We start from the raw sequence: 23049 nt of genomic DNA, 5'->3' as shown, positions 1-23049 counted from the left end.
ATACTATCATTATCATGTCCTCCTTGTAATGTGTGGCATGTAATTATTGTTTTGAGGTGATGGGTGGTGGTTTTTATTTTATTTTAAATCATTGCTTTAATTAGGTTGCATCCAACAAAGTCGTTGCACTCGCAAAGCAACTTTGGATCATGCAGTTGGACTTCCTCTTACTCTCCTCCCCACTACTCCTCTAAATCTGTTCCATTCATGCAGCGACTGTATTAGATTCAACCAACGGTATTGCACTTTTGTATGTTCTGGCGAAGAGCAGGTCTTTTATTTATTTCTATACCTATTACATTTATATTCCCACTTTTCCTTCAAGGAGCTTCAACCACCCTGTAAATTAAATTCTGCTGAGAGGCAATGACTGGCCCAAGGTCACCCAGTGAGCTTTGTGGTTGAGTGGGGATTTGAACCTTGGTCTCCCAGATCCTAGTCCAACACCTTAGCCACCACGCCACTGGAACCAATCGGCAGGTTCTGGTGCTGCTCTGCTGATCTCCCAGACCCTCTAGGTTCAGAAGCAGTATGCCACGAAATATCAGTTGCTGGGAACGAACGTCAGGGGAGGCCTGCTGCCTTCGTGGTCTACTTATGAGCTTCCGAGTAATAGTTAGCTGGCCACTTTGGGAAGCAGTAGGATGACCACTCATGCTTGTCAAACAAACAGACAAAAACAGAGAAAGGAAAAAAGAGGTCACAGATCTGCATACAATCCCCTATCCTAATTTATAAAAGGTAAAGGGACCCCTGACCATTACGTCCAGTCACGGACAACTCTGGGGTTGTGGCACTCATCTCGCTCTATAGGCCGAGGGAGCCAGCGTACAGCTTCCGGGTCATGTGGCCAGCATGACTAAGCCGCTTCTGTGAACCAGAGCTGTGCACAGAAATGCCGTTTACCTTCCCGCTGGAGTGGTACCTATTTATCTACCTGCACTTTGACGTGCTTTCGAACTGCTAGGTTGGCAGGAAGGTAAAGGGACCCCTGACTATTAGGTCCAGTCGTGACCAACTCTGGGGTTGTGCAAAAACAGAGAAAGGAAAAAGAGGTACCCTATCCTAATTTGTATGTATGTGCAAATGTGGAAAAAATGGCCATCATTTAAACAGAAATACTATATATCTCAGGGTTGTGGGTTTGAGTTCCACGTTGGGCAAAAAGATTCTTGCATTGCAAGGGGTTGGACTAGATGGCCCTTGGGATCCCTTCCAACTCTACAGTTCCATGATTGGATATCTCACTATGGTAGAGAAGACTAAAGCCAGTGCCCTCTTCGTGCCTACTCACTTTTGCTGTCCATGTGTTGTCGTTGAGCAGCTTCAAGGCTCCTGCCCCTATCTCTTTTTATGGAGGAAGATACCTGGACTTTGGGTGCATTTGGATGTGGGGAATCTGGCGCTAGTTTTCCTGATTATAATGCTAGGACTTATGTCCTATTTTCTGACGTCCCTTTCACACTGCAGTACCTGTTATGCTATGGAAATGGGGTTTTTTGGAATGACATGTTGCCCTATATTTTGTTCATACCAGTGGGCGTGGCTTGACACAGCAATAGATGTCATTGGGCAATGCTCCACATGTGCCTGATTCTGTTTCCACATAAAAACAGCAGGAATTAACTGTCTGCTGGTATACTGTTCCAAATTCCATCACTTTACTACCACAGTTTTCTAGGCTAAGGGGGCTACACATGGATTTTTTCCTGGAATCAAATAGCACAGAAATGAAGGCTAAACATGCGCTATATTCCGTTAGTTTTTTGGGAGTGGCTTTTACATTGTGTGAAAGCTCAAATCTAATGTGGAAATTACCTGCTTGGGAAATGTCAGGGAAATGAAATAAATTGCTGTGTGAATGCAGCCTTGGACCAGACAGAGAACTGTTTCAAAAAGAAGACTGTGAAGTAGGACACACAGCCTCCCTAGAAACATGATGTTAGGCTTGGTAGACATTTGGCCTGACTGTGCAGGGCTTTTCTTACTTTCTTTTGAGAAATCCATAGATCAGAATAATTTGCCAGTGTACATTTGCATGATCTGGTTATGTCAGTTGTCATCTGTCCATTTTCTCCCAAAAGGAAATACGGAGAGAACGCAAGGCATGGCGTGATGCTGTGAAAATAGCCTATTTTTCCTTCCCGGTCCCCAGCCTCTTTTTTCAAAAAATGTTTTTTTAAATGGTTATTTTTAAAATGTGGGAACCAGGCATTTTGGTTCCCATGAGCCTTTTTTAAAGGGCAAACGAAGAATCTAAATCCATTCTGTACCATGATGCAGAAATCTGTGGGTTTTATAGTTCTTTTCTACCTTACGTGCGCTCCGTTTCCATAGAGACTCTATAAATAGAATAAACTTTAAATCATGATGGCCCAAAGCAGCAATTCAATACAGTAGGGTTTTTTCCCTTTTCTTTCTGGTAATCCTTTTCACAGGTGAAAATTGGTAAGATGTTCTGATTCTTAAAGTCAATTGGCTGATGAGGAAAGCTTGAGCCTCTTTGCCCTTCCCCTGTGCAACTTTAGTGGCTAGTAAATTATTCCTAACTTTTAATGAGAAGAAAGGAGGCCTAATGATTTGGGTACTGGTGGGAGTTGAGTGACTTGAGGCTAGTTTGCAGAAAACTACACATTAAATGTTCTTCACTTTTGATTAAACCATGGGGTACTGATGTGAGGCTTCCAGGAACCATGAGATCAAGTTGATGTCTGGGAAATGAATGTTTCTGCCCCTTCTCTGATACTTCAGTGGAGCTCAAACTAGGGTTCAGGCATAGAGAATGCGAAATGCATGGAAGGTTCAAGGTTCTTGTGTTGGTATACAAAGGGCTGAAAAACGAGTCCAGGCTCTTAAGCACTTCCTGAGCCCTTATTTCCCAGCAGAATTCTTGAGATCATCCAGAGGAGTGCTGTTAGTTGTGCCATGTGTTCCAGAAGCCCAACTGGTCTCAAGTGGCTATCAGGCATGTAGTGTCACTAGTTCCCTGCTGTGGAATACTCCTCCTTCAGACATTTGGCAGGCATTCTCACTTTTGGCTTTCAGGCATCTCTTGAAGACTTTTAAAAAAGCAGACAGGCCTATTCAGTTGTTTTAAATGCCTCTTGATTTTCCAGTCATTTTAATGATTGTCCTACTGATGTTTTGTATAAATGCTTTTATTAACAAATAGATAAGCCCCGCCAAAAAAAAAAAAAAAAAAAACAGTTCCAAGGAGGGAGAGGTTCCTGAGAGAGGAATTCCCTGGTTGCGACCATGCAGAAAGGACTGAACCAGACTAAGTCCTTAACATGTCTATTTAGGAGGACCACGTAGCTGGTCATTAGAAAAGACCTCTGTCTGAGACCGTGGAGAGCTACTGCCAGCCAGAATAAGCATTACTAGGCAAGATGGACCAATAGTCTGATCTGCTATATGGTGGATAGCTGTGTGGCAAGATGAGTTTTGCATTCGTAGGCAAACCAGAACACAGGTGGGCTGAAGATCCTCTGTGGTCTGCTTTGGATTTATTAGATATTTGTTCCCTACCGCTTGCCCCATGTCGTGCCCGTGTTGTGACATGGAGCACACAAGCCTTGAAAAAGCAAGGTGACGTCCAGAGGTGCAATTTTCTTCAACAGTGCCTTGACATCTAAATCCACCCCTTTTTTGAAAGTTAGTAAAGGTAAAGGGACCCCTGACCGTTAAGTCCAGTTGCGGACAACTCTGGGGTTGCGGCGCTCATCTAGCTTTACTGGCCGAGGGAGCCGGCATACAGCTTCCGGGTCATGTGGCCAGCATGACTAAGCCGCTTCTGTGAACCAGAGCTGTGCACAGAAATGCCGTTTACCTTCCCGCCAGAGCGGTACCTATTTATCTACTTGCACTTTGACGTGCTTTCGAACTGCTAGGTTAGCAGGAGCAGGGACTGAGCAACGGGAGCTCACCCCGTCACGGGGATTCGACCCGCCAGTCTTCTGATCAGCAAGCCCTAGGCTCTGTGGTTTAAAAGGCTTTGAAAGGGAAGGCCTCTGGCCTGGAGCCTGACATCTCTCCAAGAGTTTTTTTAACCAGTACATAGGCTGCACTGAGTGTGAGATCCTTGGAGGTAAATATGCTGCTCTTTTATTAGAATTGGGCCCAGTTGCTTCTGCTTCAGGGACTCCTGCCTTGGCTTCATTCTGTTTGCTTTGATGGAATGTGATGGAAGCTTGCACTTCTCATGCCAAGATTCACCTGCATGGTGGCCCTGATCCCACAAGAAAGCCCTGGTCTCAGGTCAGCTGCTATTCTTGCACCAGCAGTGGACTTTTGAGTCTTCAGCTGTTTTCCCAATACAAAATCATTAATTTAATTAGATGAGAGTGCTGATGCAGACTCCTTGTCAGTGGGCTGCTTAGATCACTTTTCTAAATGCTCTTCAAACTGCAGCTCCTGTAGGGTCACCGTTTGTCAGGTTTTTCAAAAGAACTCAGCATTGTTGGGCTTGTTACATATTAATGATTTCACATAACCAAGCTCAGTCTGGTTTATTAATAATGAAAGAGCATTACAGGTTAATCTTTCTGCAAGAAAAATAAAACAAGATAAGAAGTAATGTATGGCCAAATACCATGTTCTCCTGGGGGAGGAGAATGTACAGAATGTCCTTGTTGTCATCCTTTAGAAGATCTGATCCCATAATTAGAAATGCATACAAATGAAATTAGAAAATTTCCCACATAGTGTATTCATGAAAAAAATAATCTTTAACTATGTTTGCATCCACTAACATTAGCTAAATCCTTTCTTTTATGGCCATGGACAACATGTAACATGGATTGGAAATACCTTTTATTTCATCGCCTAGGGATCCTTGATCAATACATAGGAAAAACTTTTATCTACATTCCATGCATAACCAAACCATGCCCCATAAGCACCACAGACTAATGAATGGATTCGAAGCAGGCCAGGTTCAGGGAGTTGCAGGCTGGGAGCAGGCTCCACCACACACATCTCTTCCAGAGATCCACTTCTTTGCCACGTGCATTAAACACTCACAGATATGGGATGATGTGGTGGGAAATTTGTCCTCTGCTCCAAAAATAGCAACAAGCTCATTTGAAATGGCAACTGACACAAGTTGCCACCCAGTGGTCTTTCTGGGGGACAATCTGTTGTTTAATTGCTTTGATATGTTGCAAGATATGGCAGGATCAACATTTTCCTGCTCCTGACTTCCAGCTTCCTTGGAAAGATTATGTGGCTCTTTCATTCCATCTTGAAGCAATGTCCCAAAAAGAAGTTTGTTCTGCTTATAAGCAAACTTTTATATGCATAAATATATATATATATATATGTATACATATATATATGTATACACCCACCCACACATATATACATTTTTACTGCATAGGCGATAAATGCCTTGGACTTTTGTAGCCTATATTTTAATGCAGTACAGTGGTTCCTCGGGATGCGAATGTGATCCATTCCGGAGCCACGTTCGCATCCCAAAGCAAACGTAACCCGTGTCCGCGCATCTGCAGGTCATGTTTCGGCGCTTTTGCGCATGCGCATGATGTCATTTTGATGGTCTGCGCATGCGCGCACGCAAAACCTGGAAGTAATGCGCTCCATTACTTCCGGGTCGCCATGGAGCGCAACTCGAATTTGCCTAACCAGAAGCGTATTCATCCCGAGGTATGACTGTAATAGCCAAATCTGATTCTCTCAAGATGTTGTTAGGCCACAACTCCCATCAGCCTCAGCCAGTCCGATGGTCAAGGATGATGGGAGCTGCAGTCCAACAACATCTGCAGGACACCACATTGGCTATCCAGGATGTAAGACCAGCATTTTGTCCCTTGTTCTGGCATTCTTTCCTGCCTCATATTGTGGAGGAAACCCGAGCGGGCCACAACCAAGACTTTTAGCTGCTAAAGCCACATAAACTTTGAAGAAAGGAAAATCTCCTATTCAGTTTTCAATGATGATTTAATGAAGGAAGCTATGGTTTGCTTTTGCACTTACACATGAAACTTGGTTACATTGCCTGTAGCTTCTGGTTAGGCTTGACTTGAGTAACTGTAACCATAGCTTGCCTTGTGGTTTGGCAAAAGCAGCAGAGCACCCAGCTCTCTTCTAGACTTTCTTCTCTGTCCCCCTCAGTCTAGTGAAGCTGTGACTTTGGCAAAAGCTTGTGACAACTCATGGGACTCCTTAAAGCAGAGTTTGCAGGACAAATGGACAGGAGTTAATATCTATAGCTGGCAAGTTCAGTTGGGAGGGAGTATATCTTGTTAAAGCATATTTAAAAGGCCAGGAAGAAAAGTACCTGATATGGAGAATGCTTTTGCAAATTGAAGAGTTGTCAGCAAAAAGTGTGGCAATGACCATAGGACACCTGCCATACCAGTTACAGTTAGGGTGCAGATCAGGGGCAAAGAACCTGTGGCCCTCCAGATGATGCTGTACTCCCATGAGTCCCTGCTAGCATGGCCAGTGTTTGGGGATAGTGGGAGTTGTAGCCCAGCAACATTTGGAGGGCCACAAAACTTCCCCACCTCTGCTGCAGATCTTAATGCAATATAGTGATCTCCTTTAAAACATCCAGTTGTGACAATGGATAGGGCATACTATGCCAGGCTTTTACTGTTGCCTAGGATGAATGATGAATAATCCTGATGTTTAGCACCCTTTCCACCCTTTAAGAAATATGTCTGGGGGGGGGGCACACACGACATTATCACAATTGTCACTGTGCTATTAAATGGTATCAATGTGATTTCTCAGCCTTCCAGTCGCTTGGTATTGTATAATCATTGTAATCATTACCCCACATTGCTCACATCTATTGCCTCCTGCCCTGGCAAAAGTGCTCTGATATTGGTTCTTGCTGGATGCTAGCTGATGTAGGATCTTTTGGGAGGCCTGGGGAAGCAGTAAGTGTGTATAAGTGTGTACTGGTGGTGAATTGTGATAGTTCAACACACGGTGGTGGTGGTGGAACCTAGAGGTTAATCAGTGCTGAGAGTGCTGGATCCCTAGGTTCATGGTCACAAAATGCAAAATATTGTACTCCAGATTGTTTTGTGTGGGCGAGCCTGGTCTTCAAAAATGCTACACCAGTTTGTAACAACAGAAGATGCAGCTGCAGGATTGTGGCAATATTGCGAGCTAATTTTTCCATCTGTGTTCTGTGCCGTCTGTGTTATGTAAGAGAAGCCCTGTGTAGCCCCTGTGCTTCCAACGCTTTTGTCTCTCTTCTCCATGCAGAAGATACAACAGCTGTCTGAGGGATCTATGTTTGGCCATGGCCTTAAGCATCTTTTCCATAGCCGCAGACGGTCCCGGGAACGGGAGCACCAGAATTCCCAGGAGTCATCGCAGCAGCAGCAGCAGCAGCACCAGCACCATGGCATGTCTGACCACGACTCCCCAGATGAAAAAGAACGTTCCCCTGAGATGCACCGTGTCTCCTATGCCATGTCTCTCCACGACCTTCCAGCTCGGCCCACTGCCTTCAACAGGGTGTTGCAGCAGATCCGCTCCCGTCCTTCCATCAAGAGGGGGACCAGCTTGCACAGCGGCAGTCGGCGAGCCAAGAGTGGCTCCCTGGAACCCCAGAAAATCAGCCCGCACCTTGTCCGCAAAGCCCCCCAAGATAGCAGCCTGACAGCAATACTGCACCAACACCAAGGCCGGCCAAGATCTTCATCCACTACTGACACTGCTCTCCTTATGGCCGAGGGTGGGACCGTATACCTCCTGGCGGAAGAGTCAGACTGCCTCGCTGACAAGGTAAGACTGAAGGTCCAGAAGTATGAGGTGTCCAGTAACTGGGAAACCCATTTCACTTCATAGTATTCTATGTTCCTGTTGCCTGCCTCTTTGATAGGGAATTCAAGGCCCTGGAATCCACTGAGTTTCAACATCTGTCTTTATCTAACAAGGTAAAGCAACTTGGCAGGGTTGCTTGGTGCCACCTGTTGGGTTTGTGAGAAGCACATAGGAATGGGTGACTCTGTCAATTTTAGGTTCTCTTGGTTTTCGTTTTTCTAATCTTTAGTTCACACTTCCACATCAGTTTGTGATATGTTTTTTGTCTTCATGAAAATTCAGCAGCATTTTTGTGTGTATTTCTCCAAACATACACATTTTTGTGTGTGCAGTTTTGCCTAATATACCCATTTTTGCTGGGCAATTTTACCTCATAGAATGCATTTTGTATATGTTTCTTGGCTGGAGAGCTGCATGACATACTTTGGAGAACTGCAAATTTTGAAGGATGGTGGTGTTTTGGTTTTCATGTTGTTTTAGCAAGTGGAAAGTACGTAGGTCCAGCTTTAAATGAAAACTAAATAAAATTTATCACCAGAAGCACCTCCATGCTAAACAGAGATACAGCATCCATCAGTTGCACCTAAAACAAATTGGGTGGAATTCATATCAAAAGGCTAAACCTTAGTTAGCTGAGCTTGGCCAGCATTGCTACAAATTAGCCTTCTGAAATTATTACGGTATTGCCAATTATCTCCATATGTCTGCTTGCCTGTCCTTTCATTAACAGAGTGTGAAAAGTTCTGTCATTCCCTAGATTAGGGTGGGCAGAGTTCAGGGTTGTAGGATGAGCTTTCTTTTTTAGCCAAACCCCACAATTTACTAGTCAGAACCAGCTGCAAAAGACATAGTTGGAATTCTATGCCTCTGAGCGCCTCCTGAGACTAGGAATTTATTTTTGGTACCAGATCTGAATTGAGCTCACAGTCCTTTAGGGCAAAATCCACTTTTGCTTATTAGCAGTTTTCATTGCAGCAGCCCAGTTTAGGTAGGAAAAGTTGATTTGTTGTTAAACAGTTGGGAGTCATAAATGTTTTTTCTCAGTCTACTACAGATCACCTAGAAAACTACCAGTAGATCCCAATCTACCTTCTGCCGGTACCTACTGTAGATTATCTAAAAAAGACTGGATTCTAGTCTGCATAGCTCTTTAGACCTCTCCCTGCAAAATTCACATTTATTGTGACCACAGAATTTTAGATTTCTATGTTGAGTATTCCACTAAGACAGGGATGGGGACCATTTGGCCCTCCAGATGTTGTTGCATTCCATCTCCCATCAGCCCCAGTTGGCGTGGTCAATGGTCAGGGATGATGGGAGTTGTAGTCCAACAACAGTTGCAGACCCAAGTTTGAGAAACATTGAATTCTAGAGGGCCACAGATTCTCCATCCTGGCACCAAGGCTGCTATGACAGTGAGTCCCTGAATGCAGAGTCTCACCTTCATTGAATGAAAAAAGAACAGCTGAGAACGGTGAACAGTTGACTTGGATTCTGAGTGTAGGCAGTTGTCCTGTATCTAGACTGCACCACTTAATGCTAATTCCTTGCACATAGAAAAATAGCATGTTAGGGAGAAGGGTAAACTAGAATCCTCCATGATACCTAGCTTTCTACGTGGTGGAGGGCATTGTAATGCATGGGCATTCATTTATGTGAGCCTGTTTCTGTATTTCCACATAGATTGGGCTGGCCTTTATCAGGAAGGTTGTAGCTATCACAGACTGCCCACTCTTGTAGCACATTGTGACTACACTGTTAATGTCAGACATCAGGGCAACTGCTTAATCTATGGGTGTGGATTTGCAGGGCTACAAAGGCAACATTGCATGTCCTACATTGTTTCCTACTTGCTGGTTTTCATGTTGTCTATTTTTAGCATTATGCTTCCTTCCTTGCTTGCAGTAGACTTGCTTTATGAATGGCCTCACTAGTTGGCATCATGGTCAGTCATGCTGCCATTTGATGAGCTAGAACGCTATTCAGTAAGTCCATGAAATCTTTGTCATCTGCTGAAAGTGGATGATATCATTAGCTGTGGGTTTCCAGAATCTAGTCATTTAATGAAAATTCAAGTCAAGAGCAACTTGGAGTGGGAGCAACAACTTTAGCAGTTGTTCTACACCATTGGTAGGCAAACTAAGGCCTGGGGGCTGGATCCAGCCAAATTGGCTTCGAAATCTGGTCCGCGGACGGGAATCAGCGTGTTTTTACATGAGTAGAATGTGTGTTTTTATTTAAAATGCATCTCTGGGTTATTTGTGGGGCATAGAAATTCGTTCATTCCTCCCCCACCCCAAAAAATAGTATGCCCCCCCAAGGTCTGAGGGACATTGGTCCGGTCCCCTGCTGAAAAAGTTTGCTGACCCCTGCACACGCACGCACACACACACACGGAGATCTCAAAAGTTTTCTGCCTGGTCTTGACAGCTGTTGTTGCAGGTAGTGGCTGATTCTGATTCTTTCAGCAGGTTTTTTTGTGATTGCTGCAAGCTCACAAATTCAGGAAGCTTTGCTCTCCCTCTAGATCATCTTCATTTTGCCTTAGTGATGATTTCATGTAGTTAAAACTGATTGGCTGAATAGTTCTGCCGCATCATCCCTCTCATTATGTGATCTCTGATTGGCTGTGATTGCCCATATGACTTTTTTGAGGGGCAGGGATAACTATGAAGCAGTAGCAGAAACAATGGAAGGCACAGGATTTTTAAAAACTGAATATTTGAACCATTTGCAGAGTTTTTTCTGTCCCTATGAAAGCAGTTTCCAAGCCAGTTATCATGAAACGTTTGGCACTGCTCCCCCTTTATATAGATGTTGACAACATTACCACTACCACTGAACGCTATGATTAAAATAAAGTAAAAATATTTAAAATATGCAATTACAGAATTAACTGAATTAACAATGTATCGTGTCAGCCCATTGTGATATGTAACCTGGTACCAAAAGACAAACCCCCTAAAACAGAGTGCACCAGAAAGCCCTAGCTCTTTCTTGTCCCATTTTATGTGCATAAGACGAAGACTCCAAATTTTTTCTGCAGGTTCAGTAACAGAAATCTCAAAATGTTTACCATTTCTAACAGTAGCAAAATTATCTCCTGTCCTTATCTTCCTGCCTAAGAATCACAGTATTAAATAATGTTGCGCATGACCTTACTGAGAATCTGGTTAGACAAGGTCTTGCTCTGGGGCTTAGAGCTTGGAGCTGAGCTCTTGTCATGGAGTTAGTTGAGAACTTCCAAAGGGACAAGCTTAACCACCAGGCCCATGCATAGCTTGCCTGAGATCCAAAGTTGGAGTCTTGTTAGAATAAAGTCATAAACTCAAACAAAAAGGCACCCAGTCCCTGGCAGGGCCCCCCAATCAGCTTGGCCCTCCAAGTCCCAGGGCAAGTGTACCTGGCTGAGTCCCCCACTGACTTCTGCATGGGCTCGATAGCCATAAAGCCAAGCTATCCTGAGCATCTTTGCAAAGTTTCTCTTTTGGCCAGAACAACACTGAGAGATATGAAGCAGCAATTACCCATACCTGTGAGCTGAATTTTAATGCTGCGTAAGCAGCCCATCTTTACTGAGCAAACGTGTTGCTTTGGGTGCCTGGAAGATGCCTGGGCACGTCTCTGGGTGAAATGAAGGTGGCGGATGTGACTGTGAATATTTTCAGTGAGGGGATTTGGGGGAGTTTGTGAGGAGCTTTGCAAATCCTAAGTAAGGGCTTTTGCAGCTGCTAAGACCTTTCCGCTAGGAGAACAATAGATTGCCTGGTTCCTTTGGGGTCAGCAGGATCAGGCTAATTCCATACTGAAGTCTTGGTATTTTCTTGTCATTCTGTACATGCACTGTTTGTTGCTCTGTAGAAAACATTTCCTATCAAGCAACTGCAAGTAGTAATCAAAGTGGAGGTCATGGATACAGCTGCTTCTCATAAGAGAGGATCTTGAACGTTCCTTGGAAGATCATGCAGGCCTTGCCCCTTGCACATTTGCCAGATGGAAATGTACATTGAAGGGGGGCTGGGATAGTGTTGGGTGAATTCCAATCCCTCACATTATTTTTAGCCCATTCTGAAGTCTGGGTCCTGTTGCTGTACCTGTGACATATGAGAACTCTGCTGTTGAGACTTGGCTTCTTTTTAAAAATGATGGCAGTATCAAGAGTGCCTCACCCCCCAAACACTCCTCTGGCATCCCAAATCCCCTTCTGCTGCTCACTCTGATTTATAGTGTATAAATTTCTTGTGTGTATGTGTGGGTGTCTGTACACATTAGTGTATCACCATACTGGCTGCTGCTTATATGCTTGCCTGACATACGCTTAGACCTTTCTCATTGTTTTGAACATATCTACATAGTTACAGCACCTGCACTGTGCAAAAGAGGTACAATCACATGTGTACTGATGTGTGCGCATGCACAAATGCACCCACACACAATCAAATGAGAGACAATATTTCATAGGTGGCAGGGGAACTACCTTTACATAAATAGGCCGAAAAGTAGATGCCTTGGGTGAGAGCATTGGATCACACAGCCATCAGTACTTCATTGTGACTTGTTAGTAAGGACAGTGGGTGGAATACTCAGGGGTTTTCTTTCTCAGCCTGCCAAAGGTATTGGATCATTGGAACAAAGTTAATGCCAAGTGGTACAGTTTTAAGGTTTCTTTTTAAAAAAATTGATTTTGGCCAGCAAGCTAGCCATCTTGCAGGCAGCTACCTTCTCCATTTGGCAGCTCCCTTCTTCCTTCTGTCTTTGACTATGAGTGCTGTCATTTCAAAATGATAAGGGGCTTCTCTGGATGTTTCTCTCACTAACTATGGGATCCCAGGTTTTAAGTCCCCCTTCTCCAAAGACAACATCCTCCAAATTGTTTAGCAGAGGTATCTTGATACCCTTTCCCCGCCCCTCTTTGGGCTGCCAGAGAACATATCCCTTCTCAGTGTCAGAAATAGAACCGATAAAGTCTTGATCCTCAATTCTCTCTTGCTTTGTATCTTACAAAACCAACAGCTGTGTCTCCCTGTAGACTGAGAGAGTGAGTATCGGGACTGGAGAGCTGCAGGCTCCTGCCAAAATGAATCTGAGCTTGGAATGACATCAAGGGTGCCAGCTTGCTTATTTGCCTGGGAGGGTTAGAGATAAGTGAGAGCTGCAATTTTAGCTGATTGCTTTAAAGATGGAAAGCCAGTTGCCTGGCAGAGAGAAACACACACACCAGGATTATTACTGTTGTTGCTGCCGCTGTCGCTGATTGCTATTGATGCATTAGGCAGGCATTCCAGACAGGCTCAGAGACTTAATGTGTGATGCTCCTGTGTTCCAGTAGTGTCTTGTCATGGTTACAGTGCTTTGTACAGGCTTATAGGCACATGGGTGCTTTTTAATGACCTATGGAGGGATATTCCCTTCCCCTCAATGACTTATGGTCTATCCTCTATGCAGAGCAATTGTGGAAGTATTTGGTACTTGCTAGGTTGACTGACTGACTGATTACATTTATATTCTACCTTTTTTCCAAGGAGCTCAAGGTGGCATGTATAGTTCTCCTCATTTTAACCTTACAACAGTCCTGTGAGGGAGGTGAGGCTGAGAGGCAGTGACTGGCCTCAGTGTAATAAAAACGTACCACTGAGCTATGGTCCTGGCCCTCTAAAACATAGTCCCATCATTTCTGCATATTGAGATTCCCGGCTGCATTGAGCCAAAGTTATTCAGTACTGAACTTAGCCAAGGGAGCTAGTTAGACAAGGAAAGAGACCTTAAATTGCAAATGTCTGTTATTTGGAATTAATTGCACAATTGCTTTTGCATGTTGCTCAGAGAGAGACTGAAATTGAGCCATGCTGATTATTATTATTTTTGTCCACTTCATCTGTCTCGACCTCCCCCAGCCTGGTGCCCTCCAGATGTTTTGGACCACAACTCCCAGCCAGCACAGCCATGCTGTTGGGGGACTGCATTAGTAGTCCAAAACATAGGGGGGCACCAAGTTGGGGAAGGCTGTTGTACATGATACAGTGATGTGGACCCCAAGTAGTGAGCCAGCACCTTTCCTTGTGACCTCTCTTTTTCCAGCACCCACACAGGAATAGCCGACAGCTCTCTTCACATTCTCATCTTTCTACATGTGGTCATCATGTGAACCATCTGGAGGAATTTGACGGTGTGCACTCGCTGCTGCAGTTGGGCGGCTGCTCTTGAGCATCAGCTGAAGGGTGGAGTGACGCAAACTCTGCACCATAAGGTTATGGCAGAGCAGCATTAAAGAGGCTGCTCCCAGCCAGCAGTGCCTTGCATCAGCCACTGACGTTATGGCTGAAGCCTCTGAACCTCTGAATACTGAGGGCTGGGACTCGCAAGTGAGGAGAGAGCTCCCATAGGCATCTAGTTGGCTATTGTGAGAACAGAATGCTGGACTAGATGAAGCATTGGCCCCATCTAGCAGGTCCTTCTTACGCCTTACCTTTCCCATGCCTGAGATCTTTTCTCTGGAGATGCTGAGGATCTGAATTGGGGCTTTTCTTTTTATGCCTGCAAAGCTGAAAAGGCCATTGAACTGCAGCCCATCCTACTTTCATCAGGATGGGCTTTTTTTTGTAGCTTCAGCTGCAGATGCCAAATACTTCCAAACTTCTATCAGCCTGACCTTCTGGAAGCCTTGGCTTATTAGAATTGTTTAGACATGCTGGCTTTCATGTTTATCTCACCTGAGTCCAAGAGCTGAGGGCAAGCTAACAAAAGAGAATTGATAAAGCCAATCGAGAAAGTAGTTGCTGTCAACTTAACAAGAGCAGTGGAAACTACCACAAGGGGCAGTATTTAACCTGGATGAAAATAAGCTTTTCTCCAGTTGACTGGGAACAAATTGGTAGGCATCTGTGCACTCTCTCTCTCTCTCTCTCTCTGACACACTAAAGCTTTCTGGAACGGTAGCTATCTTGGTCTGTTCTACTTAAAAACAAGCAACTCCTCCCAATCCCTGTGTATATTTATCTGACAATAACCCCATCAAACCCAGCAGGGCTTACTTGTGAGAGATCTGCATAGGATTGAGAATTCTAATCTGAGGTGAAGATTGAAGTCCAGTGGGTGGGGGAGACTTTGTTCTAGATTAGTTCATCCGGAGCACTTTTGTCTCTGCTCATCATCAGATATGGCTCCATCAACTATTGGAACATGGCCCCCAATGGATTACTCTAGAGGGAATGTGGCTCTCAGCAGAATAAAAGGTTGCCTAGCTCTAATATAAAGGATGAGGCAGGCTATACGTTTGAAAATAAAAATCCCGAATAGCAGTAAATTGTAAGGGAGATTCAGAAGTCTACAATGAAATTCTTGGGCAAGGTTCTTGAGCGGGTAGTTATGAACCAGATTCAGGCGTTTTTGGAGGAAACTGATTCACTAGAACCATTTCATCTGGGGGTTCAGCCCAGTTTGGGGACAGAAACTGCTTTGGTTGCCCCATCTGATTACCTGTGTTGGGAGAGAAACAGAGGAAATGTGTCCCTCTTAATTCTTCTTGACCTCTCAGTGGCTTTCAGTACCATCTACCATGGTATCATTCTGGAACGGCAGTCCAAGTTAGGGATGGGTGGCATTGCTTGCAATACATCAAGGACCAGCTCTTCTCATATGAACTGACCCGGACCCTGTGATAATTGGCTTGCTTTGCTCTTGATTTTTTTAATTATGTATTTTGTGTTTTCATTTTGTATTTTTATGTTGTGAATCGTCCTGTGATCTTCAGATGAAGGGCAGTATACAAATTTTATTATTATTATTATTATTAATAATAATAATAATAATAATAATAATAATTGCACTGTATGTTGTTGTGAAGGCTCTTCATTTATAGTCTTGCTTGCAATAACATGTTTCTGGTTGTTTAAGCAGAAGTTTTGTTTTATATCGTCTGTGTTTGCATGGTTTTGTAATAACCTTTGGCTAGCACAATAAACTTATTGAACTTGAAAATAAATAAATAAATACAAATAAATAAATAAATAAATAAATAAATGAGATAATACACTTCAAACAAACAAACTTCATTAGGAAGGCTGCCAGTTTGCAGCTTCCATACAGTCATCTATATTACATCTTTAGGTGTGCACCTGTTGTTGTTGTGTGAATGGGATGTCCATATTTGTAGTTGGGTGTACCATGTTTTTAGAAACTAGTCAGGGAGATATAGCTGTCTATAGGTCTCTGCTGACTGTGAGCTGAGGGTTGTTTCTGCAGTAAATGGGGGGGGGGGGTTTCCTAAGCCTGAATCTGACAAGATTCAAACAAGCAAGTTTCCCATTGTATAAGCATCTGTTTAGCCACATTCACATGTTTGTAAGCTGCAATGCAGAGCAGCTTACAAAGTCTTGTAAAAACACATTTAACAAATGAAACTATGCAGTCAGTCAGGCTGTGAGGCTCTGGAACAAGCAGCTGTTTTTCCCAGTTATGTTAGCTTTAGCAACTCTAAGGCTCATATGCACCAAGCTGTCCTGTGGTGGCTTCTCTGCACCCTCTGTGGCCTTGGCAAAGTTATCCCCAACCAAACATTAAAAGCTCACAGAAACCATTTGATTAGTGGTAGAAGAGACAGGGCTTGCTTTATTTGATCCCGATTTAATTTCATAACCGAAAATGAAATGTGGAAGCCCCTGCAGATTTCAGTTTCAACATCTGAGGCTGACATTTGGGTCTGAAGCAGAAGGATATCCTAAACCACATATTGAATATTTATTTCTTTAAAAACAACTAACTGTTCAAAAACAGAATACTTTTAAAGTTAGCCCAAGATTTATTTATTTTTTAAAGCTTTCTACAAATTGAAATTGAAAACATTTACCCCATACTTACATTAATTTCAGCAAAAGCCTATTTAGGCTGTGAAAAACAAGGGGGAAATAGCCTCTTGGCTCCCGTTCCAAAGGCTTTTATGCCTGCTGCGACTGAGGTGCCCTGTATGATGGGTACCACCAACAGAGCTTTTCTTGCTTGAAAGGAAATGAAAGGTCTCGGGTGACAGGCTCCTGTTCCACGCTGATACCATTCAGCAGCACAGCGACCTCCTGGCATCCTGATTTATAGATTCAGAAGAAAAGGATCCAGAGGAGAGACACAGATGGATCATGACAAACCACAATTGCCCCTTGAGCGGCTGAAATGAATGTCTTTCTGCGTTACTCTAAAGAATGAAATGTGATCTTGATCCTTTTGTTGCATGATGAGCAGGCAATGGAAAAGCGGCATCGGCATTTTTCTTCTCTTATTTCAATTGCCGTTTGGCACGTAGCAACAGCAGACACGCACGAGCACATAATGCACCCAGCCATAAGGACCCAAGCAAAAGCCTAGTTGTTGTTGTTGGCTTAAAAAACACACACCTACGAACCATCCATCTAGCTGTTATTGTGCCTGTGGCAACGGCCCTTTCTGATTTTTTTAGGAAAAGGTCCTGAATTTTTCACCAAGTTGGAGATAGAATTTTGTACTCACAGAAATTGCAAAGAAAGAACAGCGTGGAAGCTATATTGTTGTTTGTAGAATTTGATGGGAGATCCACACTGGGATTGGTTTGGGCTTCCTGTAGAGCATTGTTTATACTTTACCTTTGGGCAGCATCATGTCTGCAAGTACATTTGATTATGTATTGCCACAGTAAATTTTTCTGTTATAGTCAAGAATTTTAATTGGTAATTGTTTCTTTCCTTTGCCCTGGTGCATTGTGAGGGCAGTAATGATGTTTTTCTTCTGGGGTTTCATTGCAGACTTGCCAGGTATCATTCTTATGACACCCTGGCAATAGTTTCGCCAATTTCGAACTGCTAGGTTGGCAGAAGCTGGGGCAGAGCAATGGGAGCTCACCTCATCATGTGAATTTGAACCACCGACCTTCTGATGGGCAAGCCCAAGAGGCTCAGTGGTTTAGACCACAGCACCACCTGCATCCCAGTGCAAGTAAATAAATAGGTACTGCTGCAGCAGGAAGGTAAATGGCGTTTCTGTGTGCTCTGGTTTCCATCACTGTGTTCCGTTGTGCCAGAAGCAGTTTAGTCATGCTGGCCACAAGGCCCAGAAAGCTGTCTGTGGATAAACACTGGCTCCCTCAGCCAGAAAGCAAGATGAGTGTCACACCCCATAGTCACCTTTGACAGGACTTAACCACCCAGGGATCCTTTACCTTACCTTTTAGTTTCACCACTACATATTTTAATGGTTTGGAAGATAGTCCAAGCCCTCATTACACTGGGCTGGTGTGTGTGTGTTTGGATTAGGTGGAAGGATTCGTCCACTCTTCTCAGCCAGCTTCCTACTGACTGCTGAGTAGGCATGTGGATAGTCCACGGTGGTATCTCTGCTAGCATGGGCAAGAAGAAAGCTCCCAAATGGGGCATTCCAAGTGTGAGGAGGAATAGAGTTGAGCCAACCCTGGATTTGTTGGATCCCAAGTTGGTGTCACAGCTGTTGCACATCAGCATTGGGCGAAAACCTCCTGCCCCCACATTGCTTCAATTGCTGCATATGTCAGGGCTGTGGTGGTACTTTGGTGGGTAGGTTGCATCTGACCTTGCTTTGGACAAAGTTGCTCACCATATTTGGGGCCAATGAGGAATTTTCCCACCAAGTCTATTGACCCTACTGACCCTGGTGGGTTTCTCCTGCCTCGTAACAATTGTCACAACTTTGGCGGAGAAGACATTGGGTAAAACCTAGTCATGGTCGGAGGGGAGGTTGTAAGCCCCTGCCTGCCCCTCCAAGGGAATGGGGCATCCCACTAAATGGATCCTGGAGGAGGTGCTTCTGTCCAGATGCTCAAGTGGAGGCTAGACTCATAGCACTATTCGAGTTGTCAATCCTGGAGAGGTGGCTCCTATTTGGTGTGTGCCATAGGGCCTCCTCGATATTGGTTTGATCCCTTGGTTGATCATCTAGCAGGCAGGTTGGCTGATATTGGTTGACCCAGTGCCTATGCCACACCCGTTGCACCTATAATCAATAAAGTTGTGGCCTAATTTGAACCCTATAATGTTGTTGTAAATGGTTTTTTGGATTGCAGTGCCAAATGGGGCAGTGAGCTCATGGCACCTGGGCATGCAAAGTCCCACTGGGGCAGGGAGTAGGAGTCAGAATTGTGTCCTTTAACTATAAAACTGAATTGAGACAAACCCAACCATATGGCAAGATTGAGAACTGCCATTTTTGTTTTGTTTTTAAATCAGCTGAAATCAACATGTGTTAATTTTTTTCTTGTGGATTTGGGGGCATTGAACCAAGCTTATGAAACCACAATTTACCACACTGGGATTCAGTACAGTTTTCAAATACTACTCAGTGTATGGGTTAGGATTTGGATGTAATGCAGAAAATCATCATGATTTGGTTCAGTATTCCAAAATCCCATTTAAGAGTCAACTTGTTTTGTCTACAAGAAACTACTGCTCAGAACTGTTGCTTTCCTGCTATGGGCTTTTGACAAGGTTCCACCATGGCTCTCATGCTCTTCAATATCTACATGAAACCACATAGTGAGGTCATTTGGAGTTCTGAAATGAAGTGTTAACCAAAAGGCTGACAACACCATGCTCAACTTCTCCTTTTCACGTAAGTGAGGCAGAGGAAGTGCTGGGTTGAAATACAGGACCGCAGATGAGAAGCTGCTGCTCATTTGCGACAAGGCAGAAATGCTTTTGCTTAGCGGCTTGTCTGACATAGATCTGGTGCTCACCCTGTTTTGGGTGGGGTTGCCGTTTCCCCAAATAATCGTGCTTGCTGTCTAAAGGATTGGTCCTTTTTTTCCAACGGATGTCCAAATGGCTTCTGTTACACGAAGTGTTTTTCACCAAGTGGTGTCCTAGCTGTGACCTCTCCTGACCACAGTTCGTCACAGTTTGGTAATTTCCAGAGTAGATGACTATAATGTGTAGTACATGCACATTACATCTTGAGGACTACAGTTAGTACAAAATATACAACTGCTAGACTCTGAACTGGGAGTGGCTCAAGGGAAATTGCCTTGCTATTTTTTTAAAAACACATGCACAGTCTATTTCTGAGCTCAATTCAAAGTGCTGGTGCTTACCTTTTAGAGCCCTGGATAGTTGAAGGACCACCTTTTCCCACACAAACATGCCCCTATGCATAGGTCATTGTTGGGGCATCTTCTATGGGTGTCCTTACCTAGTCAGGCTATGGCACCTAGTGATGTTAAATTCTCGAGAATAATCTTTCGGAGAATATTCTCGATTAATGAGAACTTAGAGAATCTTCATTTAAAATAGGAGAATATTCATTTTAATGCATTGAAAATTATATAATTTTAATGCATTGAAAATGATATAATTAGTTAATATACATGTTTATTTGTGGGTAAACTTGTTCAGATGACAACCAAAAACTGTACAGATACTTTTATTCAGTGGGGCAATGCAGTGAATTCGCATTCTTTGATTTTTTTGCACCAAACTTGAAATTGAAAATTCAACGTTTGTGGAGAATATTCTCCAGAGAATTTTCTAGCAGAGAATATTCTCACCTCACATCGCTAGTGGCACCCCATCTTCAGAATGTTCCTCCTACTCTCAGGCCTTTTGAAACGGTTTTATTTTGCTGTTTGATTGCTTTTGCTGTTCTAATGTCTTCCATTTCTTATTTTGATAAGCTGTATTTTTCTATTTGTTAAGTGATAGCTGCCCTGAGAGTAGAATACCAAAGGGCAGGACATATATTTTTTCAAAATTTCAAAATAAACAAATTATCATTCATTCAGTTTCTTTCTCTCTCTTTTTGGAAAAGCAGTAAGAATTACTTGGCATTTATTTGATTTCTTACCTACACTTCACCACAAGGTTCCACAGTGGGTTACAGCCAGTTTTTCGTGGGGTACACATACCCCTAAACATTTTGTGAATCTTTGTCCATTTACTGTATTTATTTTCCCCCAATTTGAACTATAAAATGGTGATTTTCTTGAGTCAAAATGAGAGTACCCCTAAACATTTTTTTTTCAAAAAAGCACTGGTAACAGCAATTTAAATTGCCATATTAAAAACCATTTAAGACAAATCACTGTTACAAGAATAAAGTGGGTGCGAAAATATATATAGCTCAAGTGTCCAGGATAAAGAGGTGTGCCCTCAGCAAATAGCAGGAACTATGCAATGAAGGTGACAGACTCACCTCTGAGGGGAAGGAATTGCACAGCTTAATGGCTGCCACAGAGAATGTCCTTTCCTGCCCCCTTTGCTGATCTTAGCACGTGAGAGGGCGTTAGGAAAGGAGGCAGTCTTTCAATATTTGAGGGGCTAAATCCTTTATGGCTTTAAACACTGATGTGAGCACCTTGAATTGGGCCGGGAAAGCAGCCAGCAACTAGGTAAAAGATTAAAAATGGATTGTGTGAAGTGGCTTTAGCTGAGATTATAAAGTGGGCCCTCTTTATCTTCAGTGCAGAGTAGGATTGCCACCATTTTCATCGCTTAGGCCCTGTGTATCTTGAATAGCTCTGCATCATAAGCAAAAAATTAGGGCATGTGTCCTCCTGACAACACAGGACCTGTCCTAGAAAAAACTGGCAAGTCCATGTTTTGATGGTTCTTTTTGTTCTGTTATACACCTGTTAATAGAATAGTAGGATGTTTATAAACAGAGACTTACTCAAAAGGCTCTAGTATTAAAGACAATATCTTGTTCTCCTACTTGTTAGCATGCATTTATGTTTTAGTTTTCTAAAAGCTGAGACAAAACTGGTGCCCCATTAAATATATATATACTGTAGTTAACATGAGAGTTTAAAGGTCAGGGCTTGCATGCCATTAGAGTGATTGTAATATTCCTGTATCACATACACTTATTTCCAGTTATTTAATCACTCTTCAGGGCCAAAGCAATGTATGTCGATAAATAAAATCGTAGAATTGCAGCTGGAATATGAAGCCCTGGGTGGATACAGTCGAGCAGACTAATGAAAGATACTGAATTAATCATGAAAATTCTCTTCCGGAAAGGCAATCATAAAAACACAAACTTTCTTGAATACCAGAACTGAATGGGCCAAACTAATGCTAACTCGAATTCCACAAAAGAAGGGTGAAATGAATCCCCTAGAAAAGGAATATAGCAAAACAGAAGTCCTAACATGGAAAAAATTAATCTGAGTTTACTAAACATTTGTGCTTTAAATAGTGCTAGTTAATCTTAATTGAGTTTACGTCTGGTTTTAACAAGATTAATTTAGGTGCGTGCAGATAAGCCTTTGTCTAGTCAACAGGTTTGTACTGCCACTCTTCATGATCTGCCTGAAACTGACTTGACACTAAAGGGTGCTTGGAGAGTCTAATTCCTCCCATTGCGACAGTGCCAAATTGTGTGCATTAAGCAAAAGCATTGGTAAGAAAGCTTAAATGAACATAACCACCGCACAATGAATAATTAAGCATGCCACAGGAATGAAAGTTAAGGGTTTTGTTGCTGAGGGGCCTTCTTAGAGCAATGGAAAAACAACAACAACACCACAATTTGTTCTGAAAAGACAGTAACTCTAACCTGTACTGTGTCATATATTTTTTCCATGTCCCGTGAAACAAAAGCCGCCTTCTTTGTTCAGTGATTCCTATTATGTATGTTTTTGTGTGTGCGCACACATGCATGGATGAATGGGCTCATGTGAGAACCACGTGTGTGTACAAATGGAGGTTATGTCCTGACATCTCAGTGACTCTAGTGCCATTCCAACCCCAGCAGCAGTGTGGCCTAATTAATGCTGTAAAAACCATACATACATATGCATGCTCATGCATTCTTGCACATGTGCTTGTATATGCACACTGTGTGTTTTAACAATACATCGAATGTCCAAACCTATGAACCAAAGAGCATTCTAAAACATACACACCCATGTACCGTATAACAGTTTGAATGACTCCGATTAGTCTCTTGATGCCATAAAGAAATGGCTGTGTTATTCCTCTACTCCTCCTCTGTGCTGCACTTGAAGGACTATGCTTCCCATTCTCTGTGCAGCATGCAGTGATCTGGGCTGACCTAGCCAACCGTGAAGAGGTTGCAACAGTAAAGGTATCTGACTCTACCTTTTTCTCTTTCCCTGAGAGGGATTTCTTACATGTGCCTCTTACAGCTTTCATCCACCTGCTGGCACTTAAACTTAAGCCTCCAGAACAAATGGCCTCTTAGGGACATGGGGCATGATTTCTAGGAGGGGTCATTTGCCGGTGTGCTTTTAGGGCGTGA

General features: G+C 43.2%; 1 protein-coding gene across 2 annotated transcripts in view; it reads left to right on the top strand.

Moving 5' to 3' along the window:
- TMCC2 (transmembrane and coiled-coil domain family 2) overlaps positions 1-23049 on the top strand; it is a 95110-nt gene that overhangs the window by 18926 nt on the left and 53135 nt on the right. The window contains exon 3 of one of the 2 annotated variants that reach the window (XM_081865223.1): positions 7240-7764. The exons of the other annotated variant lie outside the window; for it this stretch is intronic. Coding sequence (XP_081721349.1) covers positions 7240-7764 — 525 coding nt within the window. The remainder of the gene's footprint in view (positions 1-7239; positions 7765-23049) is intronic. 2 annotated transcript variants of the gene reach the window in all.

This window comes from Podarcis erhardii, assembly GCF_964252035.2.
Source record: "Podarcis erhardii genome assembly, chromosome: 6".
NCBI lineage: Eukaryota > Metazoa > Chordata > Lepidosauria > Squamata > Lacertidae > Podarcis > Podarcis erhardii.
The sequence above is the reverse complement of the archived record's forward strand: the minus strand, read 5'-3'. Positions and strand labels throughout refer to the sequence as shown.